The sequence below is a fragment of the Mauremys mutica genome, chromosome 15 (genome assembly GCF_020497125.1).
Source record: "Mauremys mutica isolate MM-2020 ecotype Southern chromosome 15, ASM2049712v1, whole genome shotgun sequence".
Taxonomy (NCBI): Eukaryota; Metazoa; Chordata; order Testudines; family Geoemydidae; genus Mauremys; species Mauremys mutica.
Genome location: NC_059086.1, coordinates 12,742,240 through 12,762,436, shown reverse-complemented (window position 1 = coordinate 12,762,436; position 20,197 = coordinate 12,742,240). Strand labels below are relative to the sequence as shown.

The 20,197-nt window shown below is 41.8% G+C and overlaps 1 protein-coding gene across 15 annotated transcripts in view; it reads right to left on the bottom strand.

Annotated features, from left to right (window-relative positions):
• Positions 1-500: 500 nt before the first annotated feature.
• Positions 501-20,197, bottom strand: part of LOC123350396 (butyrophilin subfamily 1 member A1-like) — a 40,333-nt gene continuing 20,636 nt past the window's right edge. For 10 of the 15 annotated variants that reach the window (XM_044988967.1, XM_044988969.1, XM_044988974.1 and 7 more), the window contains 6 exons: positions 19,299-19,319; positions 11,216-11,317; positions 7,288-7,308; positions 6,857-6,877; positions 3,271-3,297; positions 501-1,587 (listed from right to left, as the gene is read on the bottom strand). In XM_044988967.1, coding sequence (XP_044844902.1) covers positions 1,058-1,587; positions 3,271-3,297; positions 6,857-6,877; positions 7,288-7,308; positions 11,216-11,317; positions 19,299-19,319 — 722 coding nt within the window. In that variant the 3' untranslated portion in view covers positions 501-1,057. The remainder of the gene's footprint in view (positions 1,588-3,270; positions 3,298-6,856; positions 6,878-7,287; positions 7,309-11,215; positions 11,318-19,298; positions 19,320-20,197) is intronic. The other 5 variants (XM_044988972.1, XM_044988968.1, XM_044988976.1 and 2 more) reach the window with 5 other exon arrangements.

The following is a 20,197-nucleotide window of genomic DNA, read 5'->3' as shown; positions in this document are numbered from 1 at the left end:
CTCTGAACTGCATTTACCTATGAAGGGTGAAATTGCTTTTAAAGGCTCCTCACTGGTGCTGATGGTAGCTGAGCTTCTGTGAGCCCTGATGGTGGGGAGGCATGTGCAGAGAGACTTATTCAGTTGAATATAGACCCAGATTATAATTATTAGTCAGACATGAATCTGGCCTAATTATTGTACAGAAATATGCTGACATTAAATTAGCAATAATATTGATGTCATTTTGTTTCCAAGGCCAATGTCAAGCAATGTTATGAAACGGTGCTGCATTTTCCACAGTAAAATTCTTACATTTCTGTGTCAGAAATTTCATGTTCTTAAAAGGTTGCACAGATATCAGTAATTGCTAAGAGGCTGAACACTTATTTTATGGAAATTATACAGATAAGATGGCATCACAAAAGTAAACAACTCTTCTTTTTTTTGTTCCACAAAGATGCATCAGTATAAATTGTTATGGGTTTGTTATAAATTAATATAATGAGATATCAAATAACTAGGCTCAATCAATCAACTTTTATTAATGAAAAATATTAAGCAAAAATTAACACAGCATAATACAGAATGGAAAAGTCAATATGCTACCAACCAATCCTGAAGACAGCAGAGCAGCTGGTCAATATTTCTCAAGATTGTGTGATTACCCCATTTGTATTTATACCTGACTCAAAGACTGGTTATACAATTTAGCACAGACTCATTAGTATAATATAGGATATTATTTCCTTACTTTTAGCTGCTAATATACCTTGTCCAGATAAACTAGTAGTTAGCAATGAAAATAAATTACATTTCTAGTTAATAGCTCTGTTTGTGAGAGCTCAGTTTTACAGATTCCGGTGCAGTCCCATTCCTTATATGGGGAGCCACCACCCCTGCAGCATTAGCAATGTATGTAACTATAATTTCATAGCCAATGGTTTTTCAGATCACCTTTCTTTTGACTGAAAAGCATTCTGTTACTTTGGTTCAGTTTGGTCAACAGTGCCATGACACATCAAGGGGCTTTGGCTTAGTTTAGTCAACAACACGGAGCCTCACAGCCATTTTAAATTTATTCCTCTTCTTTAATTGAAGAAATTCTCATTGTTGTCTCTTTGTGGGAATTTTTAAAGAAGGGATAAACCTCTTCTGAGAATGAACAGTCATTAAATGTGAACAACACAGACATGTCAGTTACACTGAAAAAGGTCACCTGCCTATCTTGGTAATCAAGGTAAACTCCAATTTTCTTGGGCTTTTTCTGCACCATGATCCGGGTCCATGGATCTGTTTTTGCCCAATAATCTCCCCCATTCAGACTCAGAGCCCAGAATCCCTGTTTAGGGGACAAAGAAAGTTTCCCTTTTCTCTCTATGGATTTTCTGGCCACCCCCAGGTCCCAGTAAGTGCTGCTCCCAACATCCACCTCCCAGTAGTGCTTTCCAGAGGCAAATCCTTCAGAGCCCAACACACAGACAGTCGAATCGAACCTCTCTGGATGTGGTGGAACTTTCTGAGGTTGGGCTTCATGTTTCAAACTCTTCTTATCCCCAGCAATGCAGAGGTTGGGGTGGGCTGTTCCTGCATCAAGAGTGATGTCATCTGCAAAGAGAGATTGGGTTTTCCAAAGCACTGGTCTAATGTCAGTCTGAGCTGGGTTACGAGAAGTTTGCAGGGTAGACCCCATCCTGCACTCCTTTGTTAGGTGGGAATTTTGCCTGATTGAAGCCTGCTTGACAATGTTTTTTATTATACTGAAATATTTCAAATATATGAGAGTTGCTTGAGATTCACATGAAACTGAAAGTGATTTGAATTATTTGAGTGGCATTCACAAGGGGGATATAGCCATATATATCCAGCATTTAGGTGACACTGGCATTCACAAAACCCTTGCCCAGCTGCTGCCTAACCCTGCAGGCACATAAATTTCCTAAGCACCTAGATTTCCACCATTAAAGTTCCCATGGTTCCTAAACTTTGGCAACTGGGTGTGCACTCAGCCACCTGAGTCCTGGCATTGCCAAGCAATTTTGCACCTAACTCATGCCCGAGTCCTATCAGGATTGACGAAGTAGGTCACTCCCTGAATACCCTGCCTTTGGGGCCTGATCTAATAGATGTGAGAGAGACAAGGTGTGTAAGGCAATATCTTTTATTGGACCAACTTCTCTAGGTGAGAAAGACAAGCTTTCAAGCCACACAGAGCTCTTCTTTTCACTAATAGAAGTTGGTCCAATAAAAGATCACCTTACCCAGCTTGTCCCTCTGATATCTGGGGACTGACGTGGCTATACACCAGTAGTTGTGCTCAGATGAGGAAGTGCCACCCTTATATATGCTTAAAGTTTAGCCTTTGCTTACATACCCTGATGAACTGGGGCCTTGTAAAAATGTTAATCTCTAAACACCCAAGCAGATGGCAGAGAAGAAAATTATTGCACGGATTATATTAGATCACTGGACTTCGATTGTCTTTATTATTTTCTCCCGAGTTCTATTCCCTTCTTTGACACCGACTCAAGTGAGCTTGTTCGAATATCATAAGCAGTCTCTGTGAACTGTATATAATACCATCTACACTGAGCGAGAGATCCAGCTGGACTGACATTTGCAAAGAGCTTTGAGATAACAGAAGAAAACTGCAACAAAATGCAAATTACTGTCACCACAGTCATAAATCACCATAATTACAGCTGTCTTTCATCATCCCCTTAATGATCGTTACTCAGTACCATATTCATTTTTCCTATCACCATAATCAGCATCAATCTCAAACCACCACCACCTCTCCCAGAGCTAACTTTTCACCACTGTTTTCATCAATACCAAATGCCATTACAATCTCACCCATTTTATTCTTTGCCACAACTACCCAGAATCATAACCCGTCATCATTACTCTTATTACTAAAACCACTGCAATCACCATTACTGCCACCACCTCATCTGTGCTTTTACTCTGCTCCAGATCCTGAGGCCATGACTTAGTGTTTCCTCAAATAAAACAGATAAAACATTTTGGGCGGATTCTGACCTCACATCAGTGAAAATAAGAAGTGACTCCACATAAATCCATGAAATTACACTGGTGTGAAATTGATATGAAGTCAGCATCAGGTCCTTACATAAATGTGATATTTTTCCCCAAGTAAACACTGTGTAAAAACTGAGCATGGCTCTCAGGATTTGCTCTCGGGATAGCAGCATTTTCTGGTATGTTTCTAGTTTGATTGCTGTATTAACACAATGATTTCTTCATCCTGGAAGAAATGTTTTCTGTTACCTGATTTATTGCGAGCCCTGCTGCATTCTGAAATCAAGTGAGAAATAACAGACATTGAATTAAAAGAGGCCCATACTAAAGATTTTCCTGCTTCTGGCAATGGGATGTTCCAGACTGAGAAAGCATTAAATGACTATTTAATTGTTCAGCAGGAAGAAATGTTGATATTAATATGCACAAACATGTGCTTAAAGTGCACACACAGGTATACTACACCTGTCTTACCTACATGTGGGCTCCTCTGAACTCCTATGATTAGAACCTGAGCAGGGTGTTGGTCTGCCTAAGAACTGCTTTGTCTGTCTTGACCTCAAGCCAATGCCTCATCTCATCATGTAACCTGCTTATTTTTGAGTAATATGATTTCAGCTTTTTCTCTTACATTGATCAAACTCCCTCACACTTCCCCCTCATCCTTACACACTGTTTCAGACCACCGCAGACTCTGTTAACAGCAATTCAGACCCCACTACTATCATTTACTTTGGGAGTGTGGCAGTGGCAGTACATCCCAAATGCGACAGGGGTTAGCCAAAAAGGGACTTGAGTGTTGAAAAACTCAGCATGTCAACATCTAACTGTTAGACATCTAGCCACCCAACGCAATTTGCAAGGCCTGAGTTAGGTGCCCAGGCATGGGTGTAGATTGTAATTAATACATTAATCTATTATAAGAGCTGGATATAAGAAACTAATATCTGGTAGGTTATGGGTGAAAAAAACAGCTTAAGGTTTAAACTGAAATGCAAGAAACCTACAGGCTTAAGTGTGTAAAATACATAGCTTAGCCAAATTAGGCTTTAGAATTTAGGATAAATTGTCCATATTATAAAGCTAACTTACTCATGCTAACTTAATAATAAATCTGCTCAGCTTGTGTCTATGTTTCTACGCTGCTGTTTTGAAAAGTAACTGAGTCTGGATAATAATGTCTATAAGAGGTAGAAACTATAAGTTGACTGTTGGTAACCAGGGTGAAATGTTAGAGATTTCCTTAAGGTAACTGCATGCTACTATGGTGATAAAGTGATGTGAATGTTAATAAATTAAAGAAGAATTATCCAAATTGCCTCTGAGATTAAGAGTCCCCCGTTATTACTGGGTGCTCCCAAAGATGGACATGCATATTAATTAGCTTTGGTGAATATGTGCAAAACTTATTATAAATGGGCCTGACAGATGGCTGGAGCTCATCACTTCCTGGAGGTCATCATCTCTTGATCCTCAACAAGAGCCCGACACCTCCAGTATCCTTCACAATTCCATTTGGATATGTGAGTATGAAAGAATTCAAAATACTGGTGCTGGACACTTTGGTTTTTTTCCTACCCATTGAAATTTATGCAACAGTTATAGTAACTGGCGTATTCTTTAAATATGTGAGAATACTTTAAATAAAGGCACAGCTGATTAAATGTGATCATTGTTTCTTGCATGCACCTCAATTCTTCAACAATGATGCTAGCTGACATGGTGGAGAGATAGGTGCTTAAAAATGGGCTTCATAAAAGCCAGCACACTGGACAGGGTGACACCTAATTTAGCCAATGGGAGATGATAAGCCCTGCCCCTTCAGAGAGTTCATCACCTGAGTCTGGGCTGGAGGGAGGTTCCTATCTCCACTTGAGATTCTCAGCAATGAACTTTCTCCTGGAGTCAGGTGAGCTAACCATATCTTAAATGAAAAGCAGCAGTGTGTGCCTAACTCCACACAAAATGGCTGGGGAGGAGGACAACCTCTCTCTTAACCATTATCCCAGTTGTTATGGCACTCACCCAGGATGTGGGAGACCCCCTTTTCACCTTCTGCTCTAATCACTGGGATGAAGGCTATAAGAGAGGTCCAGAGCTGTGACTAATGAACACTCAAAGAAGCTTGGTGTGAGGTGGGGAGGCGAAGTGATGAAAGGTTCTATTTGCGTCCTACCCTCCAGTTCTGAGCTGCTCTGCAGTGAGATGTTCACACTGTGCAGAATACAGCAGCTTGAAGGATGCTCTAAACTGTTGTGGTAACAACAGATCCCAGACTATTGCACAAAGCAGATAATGTTGATGCCGAGCCATGCCCCCTTTTTCCCACCACACCATTTACACTGGGCCAGAGGGAGGGTGAAATAATAGCTGTACATGATACAAAGATTCCTCAGTGCAAGAGGAATCCCCTAGTGCTCTGATCCATTGTGTTTGGAGAAGTTTGTGTAGTCAAAGCACCATGAAGATGTTGCAATGTGGATGAGAATCTGAAAGAAAACTTTTTTTTTTAATTAAAAGAGCTATTATTCCACAGTGCTACACAACAGGTAAAAGTGATAGAATTTTCATCTTCTCAAAATGATTTTCCCAATTATTAACATATACCACATCATGAAAAAAATTACGTGATGAAAAAATAAACGCCATAGAAAACTTATGTTAGCCTCCTGCACACACTCAAAATAAATTTAACAGAAGCAGAGTCATGATATTATTGAATGTCTATACTGTACAGTGATACTTAAATCAGTCTTCCATTTTAGATGAAAGAAAAGAAATACAAATATTCTAGGGTGACCAACCAACTTCCTGTGTAAGAAAGTCATTATTTATGCGGTTAAAAAGAAATTGACTGGCTAATGAACACTCCTTGGATTGAGGAAAGCAATGAAATGAAGAAATATCTGTTTTCACTTAAAAGCAATCATAGAATCATAGAATATTAGGGTTGGAAGGGACCTCAGGAGGTCATCTAGTCCAACTCCCTGCTCAAAGCAGGACCAATTCCCAACTAAATCATACCAGCCAGGGCTTTGTCAAGCCTGACCTTAAAAACCTCTAAGGAAGGAGATTCCACTACCTCCTTAGGTAACACATTCCAGTGCTTCACCACCCTTCTAGTGAAAAAGTTTTTCCTAATATCCAACCTAAACCTCCCCCACCGCAACTCAAGACCATTACTCCTTGTTCTGTCATCAGGTACCACTGAGAACAATCTAGATCCATCCTCTTTGGAACCCCCTTTCAGGTAGTTGAAAGCAGCTATCAAATCCCCCCTCATTCTTCTCTTCTGCAGACTAAACAATCCCAGTTCCCTCAGCCTCTCCTCATAAGACATGTGCTCCAGCCCCCTAATCATTTTTGTTGCCCTCCGCTGTACTCTTTCCAATTTTTCCACATCCTACTTGTAGTGTGGGGCCCAAAACTGGACACAGTACTCCAGATGAGGCCTCACCAATGTTGAATAGATGGGAATGATCACGTCCCTCGATCTGCTGGCGATGCCCCTACTTATACAGCCCAAAATGCCACTAGCCTTCTTGGCAACAAGGGCACACTGTTGACTCATATCCAGCTTCTCATCCACTGTAATCCCTAGATCCTTTTCTGCAGAACTGCTGCCTAGCCATTCGGTCCCTAGTCTGTAGCAGTGCATGGGATTCTTCCGTCCTAAGTGCAGGACTCTGCACTTGTCCTTGTTGAACCTCATCAGGTTTCTTTTGGCCCAGACCTCTAATTTGTCTAGGTCCCTCTGTATCCTACCCCTACCCTCCAGCGTATCTACTGAAACTTCTGAAGGATAGTAGCAGTTGAGAAATCAAAAAGAACTTACCAAGTTCATTCCGGAGTTGGTCTGCAAAAGAATAGTGTGATTTGAATTAGAAATTGGGTGAACAGGTGTTACCTTACCTCATTGAAGGAGCTGCCCCTCCACACTTCCCAGTCATCAACTGCCAGTCTTCTCATTCATTGTCTTTCTTATACAACACACTTAACACATCACCCAGATTCAGTCACAGCTCCGAATCTTGCACTCCACAACTAAATAAAATCAAGGCGCTGTGTGCTCACAAAATTGAAGACCCAGCCCTCACCCCATTGACTCCTGTTTACAAATGTCCTTCTCCCACCATAGATTACCACAGCTATCTTACAGTGCTTTAAACCTCAGTCTGTTGAAGGACCTCTAGTGATACCAAGAAAATACGAATAAATTGTGCTCAATCTGATTCACAATAATCTCAAAAGTCAAAGCAAACCTACCATTCTCTTTCTGAAGCTCTTCTGAAAAACATAAAATTTAAATTCATTTGAAAAAAAATACAATCCTTTAAATATTCAATATGTGCTGTAGTATCCAAATGTAAAGTAATGTACAAATTCCATGCACTGTGACACTCAGTGTATATCTACATAAACATATGTACCAAGGGGGTCTGTCACCATTGTATTTGGGGGGCTAGCCTGAGCCTCCGCCTCTGCCACTGTGTCCACAATGGTATTTGTAGTGCACTAGCACAAGTAAGAAAAATAACTAGATACATGAAACCTCGTCCTAGGTTGTGTGAGGTTTTCTTCCGCAAATTTAGAGAAAGAGAAAGGCATCCAAATCAAGGACTTTTTTTTTTAAGTTCAGTGAGATGAATACACCAGTGATTCCTAGTTTCAGCATAAAACCTGCTTGTCTGTGAGTGAAATTGTTCACAAACCAACATCAACTTACTAATTTTCTCCCGGAGATCACCTCTGGGACAAAATTAAATATTAGAATCACAGCAGCCATGTTTCAAAATTCAGCTGAAAGTGACTAGCCCCACTTTTCTGTAGCGTGTGAATATAGTTACTAAGCAGTTAAAAATGAGATGCGAGAAGCTCAAAGTCCAAATTTCACTTGATGTAACTTGATCTGCAGCACAATGAAATCCAACACTAAGACAAGTGTTTGAGGCATAACACAGTAAAAAACAATGCATCAATGATCTGGCATGTGGTGGGAGGGAGCTAAATAATGAAATGATAGCTTTGAAAGCAGAGTCTGTTTAGATTTTTGTACTTCATTTATTGTTATATTATCTCTTCTGATGAGAAGTGATAGGACTAAAACAGAGACAGGGACAAAGAGAACATGGCATATAGATAGAAAGATTACAGGGACATGATGAAGAAAACATCGCAATGTGAGAAAAAGGTAAAAAGTGGTTGTCTGGAAAACATTAACAGAAATATCAAATCTAAGTACAATAAAAAGTTAAATTCAGAGTCTAAGTTAAGCTCCCTTTTTTGTTGCATGTCTAGGACTTATATTTCCAATAGCAGCCACTGATTTTCAGGGTGTAATTTGAGACCTCCTGTGTCAAGACAACCTGTATCTCTTATTGATTTAATTTGAAGTTGTGGGAGCTCAACCACACTGAAAATCAGGTACAAGCTGTCTGAAGTATAACAAAACAAAAAAACAAACAAAATGTGATCCCTAGGCAGTAAGAGACATTTCGGAGCTGAGAAAAGAGGGAGGGAAAAATTATACTTTTTTCATTGTAGAGGTTTTTTCTTTTTTTTTCTTATATTTATATATACTTTGTTTTCTTGTATTGTATTTTTTCCTTTGAAACTCTCAGACAATTTCTTACATACTTATACATTTTTCTTCAGTATTTTTGGAAAAGAAAATCAAAATGTAAGCAGTCACAAAATTGGCTGAACTCTCCCTTGGATAAGCACAAAAAGCTTAGGGGTTTAAAAAGGAATGGGTGGGCTAATGAATGTTCTTGCATTGAGGGAAGACAAGGAAATGAAGAAATATCTGTACTCAGTTAAAAACATTCTTCTTAAGGACTGTAGCAGCTGAGAAATCAAACAGAAGTACTTGAGATATGACACAGGCCAAAGTATATCAAAGGATAGCTCAGTGGTTTGAGCATTGGCTTGCTAAACCTGGGGTTGTGAGCTCAATCCTTGAGGGAGCCATTTAGGGAACTGGGGTAAAAATCTGGGGATGGGGCCTGCTTTGAGCAGGGGGTTGGACTAGATGACCTCCTGAGATCCTTTCTAATTCTATGACCTGACCTGGATTGGGAGGGAGCTAGATATAATGACTTGCCTTGAAAACAGACATTACATAGAATTCTATATTAAATTCATCATACTGTAATCTCATAAGATGAGACATGAAAGGACTAAAATAAAGACCGAGAGAGGGAACATGACACAGATAAAGAAGTTGAAGAGGAATATGAAGAAAACATTGAAATGTGAGAGGAAAAAAGTAAAATATGTTCTGGAATTGCCCAAATTAGTTGGAGGGGACTGAACTCCTGCCATAGCCCCTCAAAATAACCTTGGCTGTGCCCCAACAATAACTTACCACAGTGGCCCTTAAGGGGATGGAATAGGGTTATTCTACCACAGCCAGGACACTGAGGAATGCTGATACCACTGGGTGGCCAATTCTTGACTGTTGGAGGACACTAAAGGGACCACTGGACATGCAAAATCAGATCCTTTTTCTTCACTCAACCTCTTTTCTTTCCCTGCCTGTCTCTCTTTCCCCTCACACTGTTTTCCCTATCTATAACTTTCTTTTCCCCATTCCACCTGCAAATCTCTCCCGTCATGCTTCTCCTACCTATCTTCCCATCACATTCAACTCTGCCCTTAACTTCTCCATAAGTTCTCGGCCCTCTTCCTCACTCTTTGTCCCTGTCATGTTGTTAGTTATTTTTCCTTGTTTTCTTTCCTGCTTACTCACCCATCTTCTAGTCACCCCATTCCCCTTTTCTGCCCCACTTCTTCTGTGTCCTCATACTCACACCCACCTTATATGCAGTTCTCCATCCCAAAGCTTCATCTCTGTTTGGCTGTCCTTAACACTCCCTCAGGTCTCCTGTCCTCTCCCTCCATTTCCTTTGCAATGTCTCTCACCTACTTAAAATGTATCCTCTGCCTTCAACCATCCTTTACTAAAAGGTTTAATTGTGACCAGATACTTAACATAATTAATATTAACAATAAGGGAGAAGCCAGAATAGGGAGAGAACAGGTTAAAGAATATTTAGGTAAGTTAGATGTATTCAAGTCAGCAAGGCCTGATGAAATTCATCTTAGGGTACTTAAGGAACTAGCTGAAGCAATCTCAGAGTTCTTAGTGATTATCTTACAAATCTCCTGGGAGACAAATGAGGTTCCAGAGGATTGGAGAAGGAAAACAGAGAAACTCTATTTAAAAAGGGGAACAAAGAGGGCCCAATCATCCTAACTTTGACACTGGAACAAATAATTAAGCAATCAATCTGTAAACACCTAGAGGATTATAGGGAGGTAAGCAACAGCCAACATGGATTTATTAAGAACACAAACCAACCAATATCCTTCTTTGACAAGGTTTCTAGTGTACTGGATGGGGGAAAGCTGCAGATGTTATGTTGATTTTAGTAAGGCTCTGAACAGAGTCCTACATAACATTCTCATACCCAAACTAGGAAAATTCAGTCCTGAGGAAGTTGCTATAAGGTGGATGCAAAACTGCTTGAAAGACCATACTCAAAAAAGTAGTTATCAATGGTTCTCTGTCACAATAGGAGTTTATATCTAGTGGGGTCCTGCAGGAGTCAGTCCTGGGTCCAATATTATCCAAAAGTTTCATAAATGGACTTGGAGAATGGAATGAGGTATATACAGGGGTGAAAGTAGCACATATGACTTACTGGTATGGGGCCTCGAGCGGAAGGGGCAGGGCCTCAGGCGGGAGGGGCGGGGCTGGGGGGGGTCAGCCTCCCCCAGCCAGCCCATCCGCGCTGCGTGGCCCGCACTGCCGGGGGCTCTGGCAGCGATTTAAAAGGGCCCGGGGCACCAGTGGTGGCAGCGTTAGCAGCAGGTCTGTTACTACGGGCTGATATTTCTGCCCCTGAGCATGCATATTGGTGCCTCCCTCTAACAAACTGATTTTTTTTCCGATGCAGCCACTTGGCAGTCTGCCTTCTCCAGACAACAGATGCTCTGCAGCCTTGCTTTTCTTACCATCTGGCCGTCTGCTGTCCCTCCCATAGCAAGAGGCATGTCAATCATGGACTTGGTGATGGACTCTGCTCTTTCTCCTCTACCAGGCACAAGAGCAGAAACACTTGGGATCTCAACTCTCTCACCTGGTCCCTTTCCCACCTTCCTACTCCTGATCTGCCAGTAAAAAACTCACTCAGGTCCATTAGGGTTTGTATGGTCTTCTTCAATGTTTGGATGAGTTCAGAAATCATAGCAGAAATTCCTTTGGGCTGGCTGTCTTTTTTCTTCCCATTTTCTGAAAAAAGTACATACAAAGAAATACATTTAGACATATAGAGGGTTACCCCCCCTTAAATTTTAGAGCTTGTCTGCATAATGTCAGATTTTCAAAAACCAATGAACCACTTTTCCTGGATTGGTTCCAGAAATATATACATAAATAAAAAAGCTGCAGAAAAAAATCACATTTTTTTTAAATTTATGGAATCTCATTCTTAGCTCATGATGAGACATCCTCAGCACAGGAACTAAGGGGTGGAGATTAAAGGTGAATGTATTATTTTAGCATCTCATGGTTTCTGAGGCAAATTGGAAATTGGAACAGATGTTGGTGTGTGTTAGGCTAGAATCTAGGGACTGATCATGATAGCTGGAGTGCACTGAACTCTGACATAGCCTCTTCTTCTTAACATACCCTCTTCCTCATCATTGTGCCAAATCTAGGACACGGAAGACTCCTCCTATAGCTGGGCTATACCTGATGGTTGGTCTCAGACTGCTTGTGGCTCACAAAGGAATTGGTTGGAATTCAGAATCAGGACTTCATTCAATTTCCTTCCCTGCCTGTCGCTCTCTTTCCCATTCCTCCTTTAAATCTTTCCCTTCATTCTCATCCATCCTAGTTTTCTGTCCCCACTGGTTCATCTTCACATCAGGTTCACCTTTTCTCTCACCTTCCCCATCAGTCCTCACTCCTTTTCTTTACTCCCAGGTTTCTTTCCTCATCATTTCCATGGTATCAGCTCTTTTCCTTAACTGCCTTTCTTGCATACTCACCCCTGTTTGTTCACCCCATCCCCTTTCTTGCTGTGTCTTTATGAACTTATTCCTTCCCCATATAAGTTTTCCATCCCAAAGCTTCCCAAACTTTTCTCCTCTTCACACCATCTCCTTCATACTCCCATAGTTCTCCTGTTCTCTCCCTCCACCTCTTTACCATTGTCCCTCAAATCCTTCAACTTATCCTCTGCTCTCAGCCATTCTGGCCTTTCCATCTGTGGCACCAAGATTTTTTTCCTGTCATTTGCACCCTAAACTTCCCCACCAGGTCTCTGTCAATAAGTCATTATTGTCCCTTTCTTGCTGAAAGAATTCTTCATCCCCAGAACTCCTCTCTGTGCTGTTCCATCTGCACCTGAATAAGTTCTCTGCCTCCACAGCTATCAGAATCTGCAGGACTCAAATGTGGGGCCACAAAGGTTCCGGGCCACAAAGTTTCCAGGCCACCAGTACTGCCACATCACCACCAGAAGCTCTAGCTGGGTTTCTGCTGGGGAATTTGGTGAAGTCAGACATTACAGGAAGTAGCGCCCAGTAGCTTAGGAGTGGAGGCCCCCTGCAGGCCAATGATTGGGCCATGCTGGATATAAATCAGGAAGCCATCACAGGGATGCTGACTGCCTGCGTGCTTCTGTTCCAGACCTTGCCTTGCTGTGAACCCCTAGTTGGGCTTCTGACCCCAGTTCATTCCTGACTCCACTATGTGGCTCCTGGCTGCAGTGTGGCACATGACCATGATTTCCTGGCTTCTTGACCCAGCTCAACCACAAGTCTGCCACTCGTCTCCTGACTGTGACTTGGTAGCTGACCTGAACACACAGGCAGCCCATGGACCAGCCCTGACAACTGGCCAGATAACAATTCCTCATCCCCTTTCTGCCTTCATTCCTACTGCATTCTCCGCCCACCATTCACTGACATCCACACCATTCCAGCTGTGCTTTCTGTTCAGCCACAGCAAACTGATCCTCTCCCCATCCCAGTCAGCTGCCTGCCTGCCTTCCCACACCCAACAGATCCTCTGCCTCATCACTTCTACATGCTGCTCTTCTGTTCCTACTTCCCATGCTAACACAGATGTTGTTGCTGGAATTGAGAATGGACTTTGCTCTTCTCCTCTATGCAAATGGCCAGAAACACTCAGCATTGCAGTTCACCCTAGCTGACCTTTTCCACACCTGTCACCTCCTTGGTCCTCTGATAAAGACTCCAACCTCTCACCCTGGTTAACTGGGAATCATCTGAATTTCTTGAACAGTTCACAGAATCATAGAACCATAGGGTTGGAAGAGACCTCAGGAGGTCATCTAGTCCAACCTCCTGCTCAAAGTAGGACCAACACCAACTAAATCATCCCAGTTGAAAAGGCTGGCCCCCAAGTTAAAAATCTTTGCAATAATCCCTGTTGATCAATTGTCTTCTGCCTTTGCAGTACCTGAAAAAGGGATATGTGCATAGATGTATATTTAGACATGTATAGACTGTTGTGTTTTAAGGAACAAAAGGAAAGTAAGGTCACTTTACATGTAAACCTCAATAATTTGTCAGATGCTGAGCAAGATTCACAAAAGTACTTAGGCACCTAAATCCCAGACTTAGATGACTATTATTTATCCACAGAGGGACAGCTTCAGTAGGAGACATTGAGGGATTCCCTGCTTCAGAATATCCCGTAGCCCAGTGCTTACAACACTCACCTGAGAAGCAAGAGAGTCCTTTTCATATCCTTTCTCTCCATGAGGCAGAGGGGGGGAAATGAACGTGGGTCTCCCACATACCAGATAAGTGCTCTAATCACTGGGCTAAAACTTAGCAAGTGGGGACCACCAACGCCTTCTCTGGCTGTTTTGTGTGAAGTTAGATACCTGCCTATATCATTCTCACAAGAAAAACTTTAGGTACCTAAGATGCCTGACTCCCAGAGATGGTTCCTAGCTGTGGATCACCTGGAGACATAGATACCTTCCTGAAGCCTGGATTTAGGGGCCAAACTTCATAATAGGGACAGGGATCAGCACACAACCCTCTTGTCAGCATTTCCCATTAGGTAGCTTAGGCAGCTCCTCAACTCACGTGTTGTTTCTTTTGTGAACAGCACTTTAAATTGATTTTAACGTTAGGAGCCTGGAAAACAAATAAGAGGATTTGGAATTCCTCATTTGTGAGCATATATTCAATCTAGCTGGTGTTCCTGTGACCTGCTGGGATGATTCACACAATTGAGAGGTTAAAATCAAAGGCTATAACCTATTTAGGAAGGACCAAGTGGGTAAGTCCCACCCTGGCACCTTTTGTCTCTGCCACCTCATCAACACCATATAAAACTTGAATCCCTCAACAGTCATTTAGGAATCAAATGAGCTTCTTGAACAGTTGCATGAGTTGTGAATGCCAATTGGCAAAAGGGTGCAGACAGGTTACAAGAATCTCATGGGTTTGGTGTGTACATTCTACTTCACCAAAGGGAGTCATGTGAAGTCTTGAATAAAAGTCTGTGTTACTCCAATCATCAAAATCATTGTGAAATATATGTACAAATACTATGTGAGGAGTTATGCATATATACTGCAAAATATGTCCTTAAAGTCTGTAGGCATGGTCATCAGCAAAGGTGAAAAAAAGAGTTTTCTGTCAGACAGAGAGATGTTTGTTCATCTATCAGTTCACATGTAAATTGAGCTTTGCCTTATTCACAATGAGATTCCGCTAATCAGTCTGAATTGAACAAGAATGAATTTCAGAGAGCCGAACTGAGAGCGAAAAACAGTGAGGGAGGAAGAATATTATCTGGAGGTGCCCTTCAAAGGGTTGTTTGATTATATATGTGGGGCAGAGATGATGCCCAGGCACCCTTCATTGAGGAAGCAAAATAACAGCGGCCTTTCCTCATGAAAAAGTGGTATCAGCCAGGCTTGCTTGAAAATTCTGGAGAGAACTATGAGTGAGACAAAATTTCTTTAGTCTGGAGCATAACCTGGCAGTTAAATTTAGTTTCTAGAAAGCATATTTTGGTTTTGGTTTAGATGTAACCATTTGTTTCCAATATTTTTACTTACTATACCTTGAATCTCTGTTCTGTGATAATAAATTTATACTTGTTTTCACTATAAATATATCTCAGTGCTGTGGTATTAAGCAAAAGGCTGTTTTTTAGTTGAATTCTACAAACTGGGGTGTACTGATCCTTTGGGAAAAGCAGGCCTTGTAATTCTTTGAGCCTTCAGTGGACCAGGGACTAGATACTGCAGAGAACACTCCAAGGACTTGATGGTTGATGTGCACCCATCTCTACCTCTACAGATAGAGTGAAGCCTGAGGGGGCTCGGAGGCTGTGCTTATGTTGCCAGAGGCTGATGGATACAGGAAGGCACAAACAAGACTTCCTTGTACTAAGGACAGGTGGGGTGTCATGCCTCACAGCTCTGGATACCCTTGGCGAATGGCATGGACTGTCTTTTGCCTTCCCACAACCTGAAAAATTAATATACGGATATACACACACACTAGGTATGAATAGCCTGGTGCCTTTTAAGACAAAATAGGAATGTAGAGGCCACTTTGCATTTAAACATTGTAGTAAATTATCACACATGGTACAGAATACAGAATGTAATGGTGGAGATGTCACAAACCTGTTTCTCCAGGTCAGCTAAGGTTCAGATATAGTATGATGCCAACAATTGCCATATTCCCAGGGGCACTATACTATCTCCATCAGTTGCCATGTAGTCACAGCACATATGAAAATAGCCACTATCTGGTTTACCATTCCCCTGCATCAGATTTTCTTCTCTCCTCTGCCCCCATGGCCACCTCACTCAGCTCACTGATCTTTGTGTCTCACCAATTGGTCTTCTCCATCTGCCAGCCCATGGAGGAAGGAAACAACTCTCCCTTCTCCAGAGAAGTCCAGTGATTTGGTTGGACTGTAGGGAAGTTCTCAGTGTGCATGCACAGGGGGAATGAAAGCCTGGGACACATGGGAAGGTGAGTGTGAGGTGAAGAAGGAGAAATGGGCAAGGGCATGATGGGGGAATTACTGGGAAGGAGAAGAAGAATTATCAGGGCTGCATTAAACATTGGCCTACTCTGTGTGCCTGACCTGAAAAACTTGGAGAAGCACCAGATCTGGGATGTGTGACCTGTCTTTTAAAAAGCCTTGTCCCCAAATGCATCCTGAATTATTTGGTGTCTCAGGTGAATCTAATACCAATTAGTGTTTGAACTAAGGCACTCACAGCAACATCTTCCAGGTCTTTACTACCTAGCAAAAGATGCACCTGAAGTGTCTGGGACCAGTACACACAAACACTGAAAATGCTATATAAAAATAGACTTCCACTGCAATGGTCACTTGAGAGTTATATGAAATGTCTGCTAAATAATGTACTATATTTGGAAAGAGCAACTATGACTTCAAAAGAGTACGGTGCCAGTTTCCAGCACAGAGGTTTCATCACTTTGATTAGATATCTAAGCAAAGTTAACTCTCTGAGGTAGCTTTCACTTGGGATACCCCAACGTTGAGATAGAGAGAGAGATTATAGAACTCCTTTGTGAGAGGCTGCATTTCAGAAAGCAGTGTAAACTCACCATTTCCTTCCTGAATTTGGTCTGGAAAAATGATATTTTTAATATACTGAATTACCTAAGTCTACTTACATTACTGTTCTTCCTAAATATGTTCCAGGTCTAATTCTCAGTTCAAGCTGAGTCATGGTTCCCATTTCCCAGATGAATTAAGGGGATGGGGATTAATGGTGACTGCATTATCTTGGTACCTCTCAGGGGTAGGATCAGTCCTTGGCGTATGCTACAAGGAATTGCCCAGATTAGTTGGACGGGACTGAACTCCTGCCATAGCCCCTCATATCTTCAAAATACCCTTGGCCATGCACCAACAATACCTTAACACCAGTGGCTCTGATCTTCTAGTTACCCCATGCCCTTTTTGTGTCCCACTTCTTCTGTGTCCTCATACTCACACCCACCTTATATGCAGTTCTCCATCCCAAAGCTTCATCTCTGTTTGGCTGTCCTTAGCACTCCCTCAGGTCTCCTGTCCTCTCCCTCCATTTCCTTTGCAATGTCTCTCACCTACTTAAAATGTATCCTCTGCCTTCAACCATCCTTTACTAAAAGGTTTAATTGTGACCAGATACTTAACATAATTAATATTAACAATAAGGGAGAAGGAACACAAGCCAGAATAGGGAGAGAACAGGTTAAAGAATATTTAGATAAGTTAGATGTATTCAAGTCAGCAAGGCCTGATGAAATTCATCTTAGGGTACTTAAGGAACTAGCTGAAGCAATCTCAGAGTTCTTAGTGATTATCTTACAAATCTCCTGGGAGACAAATGAGGTCCCAGAGGATTGGAGAAGGAAAACCGAGAAACTCTACTTAAAAAGGGGAACAAAGAGGGCCCAATCATCCTAACTTTGACACTGGAACAAATGATTAAGCAATCAATCTGTAAACACCTAGAGGATTATAGGGAGGTAAGCAACAGCCAATATGGATTTATTAAGAACACAAACCAACCAATTTCCTTCTTTGACAGGGTTTCTAGTGTACTGGATGGGGGAAAGCTGCAGATGTTATGTTGATTTTAGTAAGGCTCTGAACAGAGTCCTACATAACATTCTCATACCCAAACTAGGAAAATTCAGTCCTGATGAAGTTGCTATAAGGTGGATGCAAAACTGCTTGAAAGACCATACTCAAAAAAGTAGTTATCAATGGTTCGCTGTCACAGTAGGAGTTTATATCTAGTGGGGTTCTGCAGGAGTCAGTCCTAGGTCCAATACTATCCTGGGTCCAATAGTATCCAGGGCCTCAGGCAAAAAGGGTGGGGTCTCAGGTGGAAGGGGCAGGACTGGGGGTCAGCTTCCCCCAGTCAGCCCATCCCCACTGCATGGCCCGCACTGCATGGGGCTCCGGTAGCGATTTAAAAAAGCATGGGGCTCTGGCTGCTGCTGCGGTAGTGGCGGCGGTGGCTGGAAGCCCCAAGTCCTTTTAAATTGCTGGGCCCCAAGGGTGGCCCTGCCATTAGGGTCCCTAGATAGACATGTACAGCCTGGAGTCCTCTAAGTCAGAAGAGGAATGTTAGGTGACTTTGCATCTAAACGTCATTCTAACTTATGAGACACTGTACAATGGCGGTAACTCAGAATCAGAAATTTATCAGAAATGTTTCTTTTGACAAGCTTGCTTTAGATAGAGACAGCTATTTTCCATATACCAAGAGGTACTGTCATCATTTATAAGCAGGCCCAAAACATGTGCAAGCAGTTTCTCTTTGAAGTCTGGTCCTGAAGTTTTTTTTGCTGCAGGATGGCCACCTTAAGATCTGCTATTGTATGGCCAGGGAGATTGAAGTGTTCTCCTACAGGTTTTTGTATATTGCCATTCCTAATATCTGATTTGTGTCCATTTATACTTTTCCGTAGAGACTGTCCAATAGCAGATCTTAAGGTGGCCATCCTGCAGCAAAAAAAACTTCAGGACCAGACTTCAAAGAGAAACTGCTGAGCTTCAGTTCACCTGCAAATTTGACACCATCAGCTCAGGATTAAACAAAGACTGTGAATGGCTTGCCAACTACAAAACCAGTTTCTCCTCCCTTGGTTTTCACACCTCAGCTGCTAGAAGAGGGCCTCATCCTCCCTGATTGAACTAACCTTGTTATCTCTAGCCTGCTTCTTGCTTGCTTATATATACCTGCCCCTGGAAATTTCCACTACATGCATCCGACGAAGTGGGTATTCACCCACGAAAGCTCATGCTCCAAAACATCTGTTAGTCTATAAGGTGCCACAAGACTCTTTGCTGCTTGAACACTGAAGGTCATTCCCTTTCTCTGTCCTTTTACAGGGCTTCGTCTCCAAATTCTGTCTTAATTACTTGGCTACCTCAGATAGACCTAGCACTGTATGGAATAAGACAGAAACCAGAACAACTAGAATGACTTTACAGTACCTACAGTACAGTACCCACAGTACCAATGTGTCCTTGACTTTGCTGGGACATGTAGACACAAATGCCATAGGAATATACACAAATAGACTCACACTTCAGACTTCAGGCGGATGTTAAAGAAAATTAATGCTAACTAGTGGACTATCTTTGGAGTGAGGGAATGTAACTTCAGGATAAATATGGTGCTAGTTTTCATAATGGGACTTTCACCACTTGTATATCACAGCAAGCTTACCATTCTCTAACTGGAACTTGTCTAGAAAAGAAAAAGACATAGACAAAATTATTATTATTATTTTAAAATATTTATTTTGTTGTAAGTTGCTATGGATTTTAAATCATAAATTTTAGAGGAAAGTCAATAATTTTCTTCTTCAGCCTTTCACCAAGTTCATGACTAGAACATCTTGTGATCAGCCTCTGTAAAGCGACAATCTGTCTAGAATGCTGGATATTTGGGGTTTGCTAAATTGACAGTTGACAGTCAGCAACATCAGTTTTAGATTTATTGAGTCTTCTGGATTTTTCCAGAATTGTTTTCTGAGCTGGGAGAAAAAAAATGATCTTCATAAAAGATCATTTAATGGAACCTGATTGGATGAGAGGTGTAACAGTTCCAGGGAGAGTCCCTTATTCAGATTCATGGAAGTATTCCAAAGGTGGAGTTCAGGAGAAGCCTGAAGCATGACATGACAACAGTTTTCATGTATGTAAAAGGTTGTTACAAGGAAGAGGAAGAAAAATTGTTCTTCTTAACCTCTGAGGATAGGACAAGAAGCTTAAATTGCAGCAAGGGAGGTTTAGGTTGGACATTAGGAAAAACTTCCTAACTTTCAGGATGGTTCCTGTCAGGAATTGTCTAGATAATACTTAGTCCGGCCATAAGTGCAGGGGACTTGACTAGATGATCTCTCGCGGTCCCTTCCAATTCTATGATTCTATGACCATATATCTTTAGAAGTAGAGACAGAATTTGACTTAGTGTCTCTGCTCCCACTTTGGCAGCTCTAAAAGCCATGTGACTTTAAGTAAGGCTTATGCTTCCTGCTCTAGAGACTGGCCATTGACTGGGTGATGGGCCCCAAAAATGAAGACTTGACATAGACAAGACTGTTAGTATTCAAGGGCCAGATC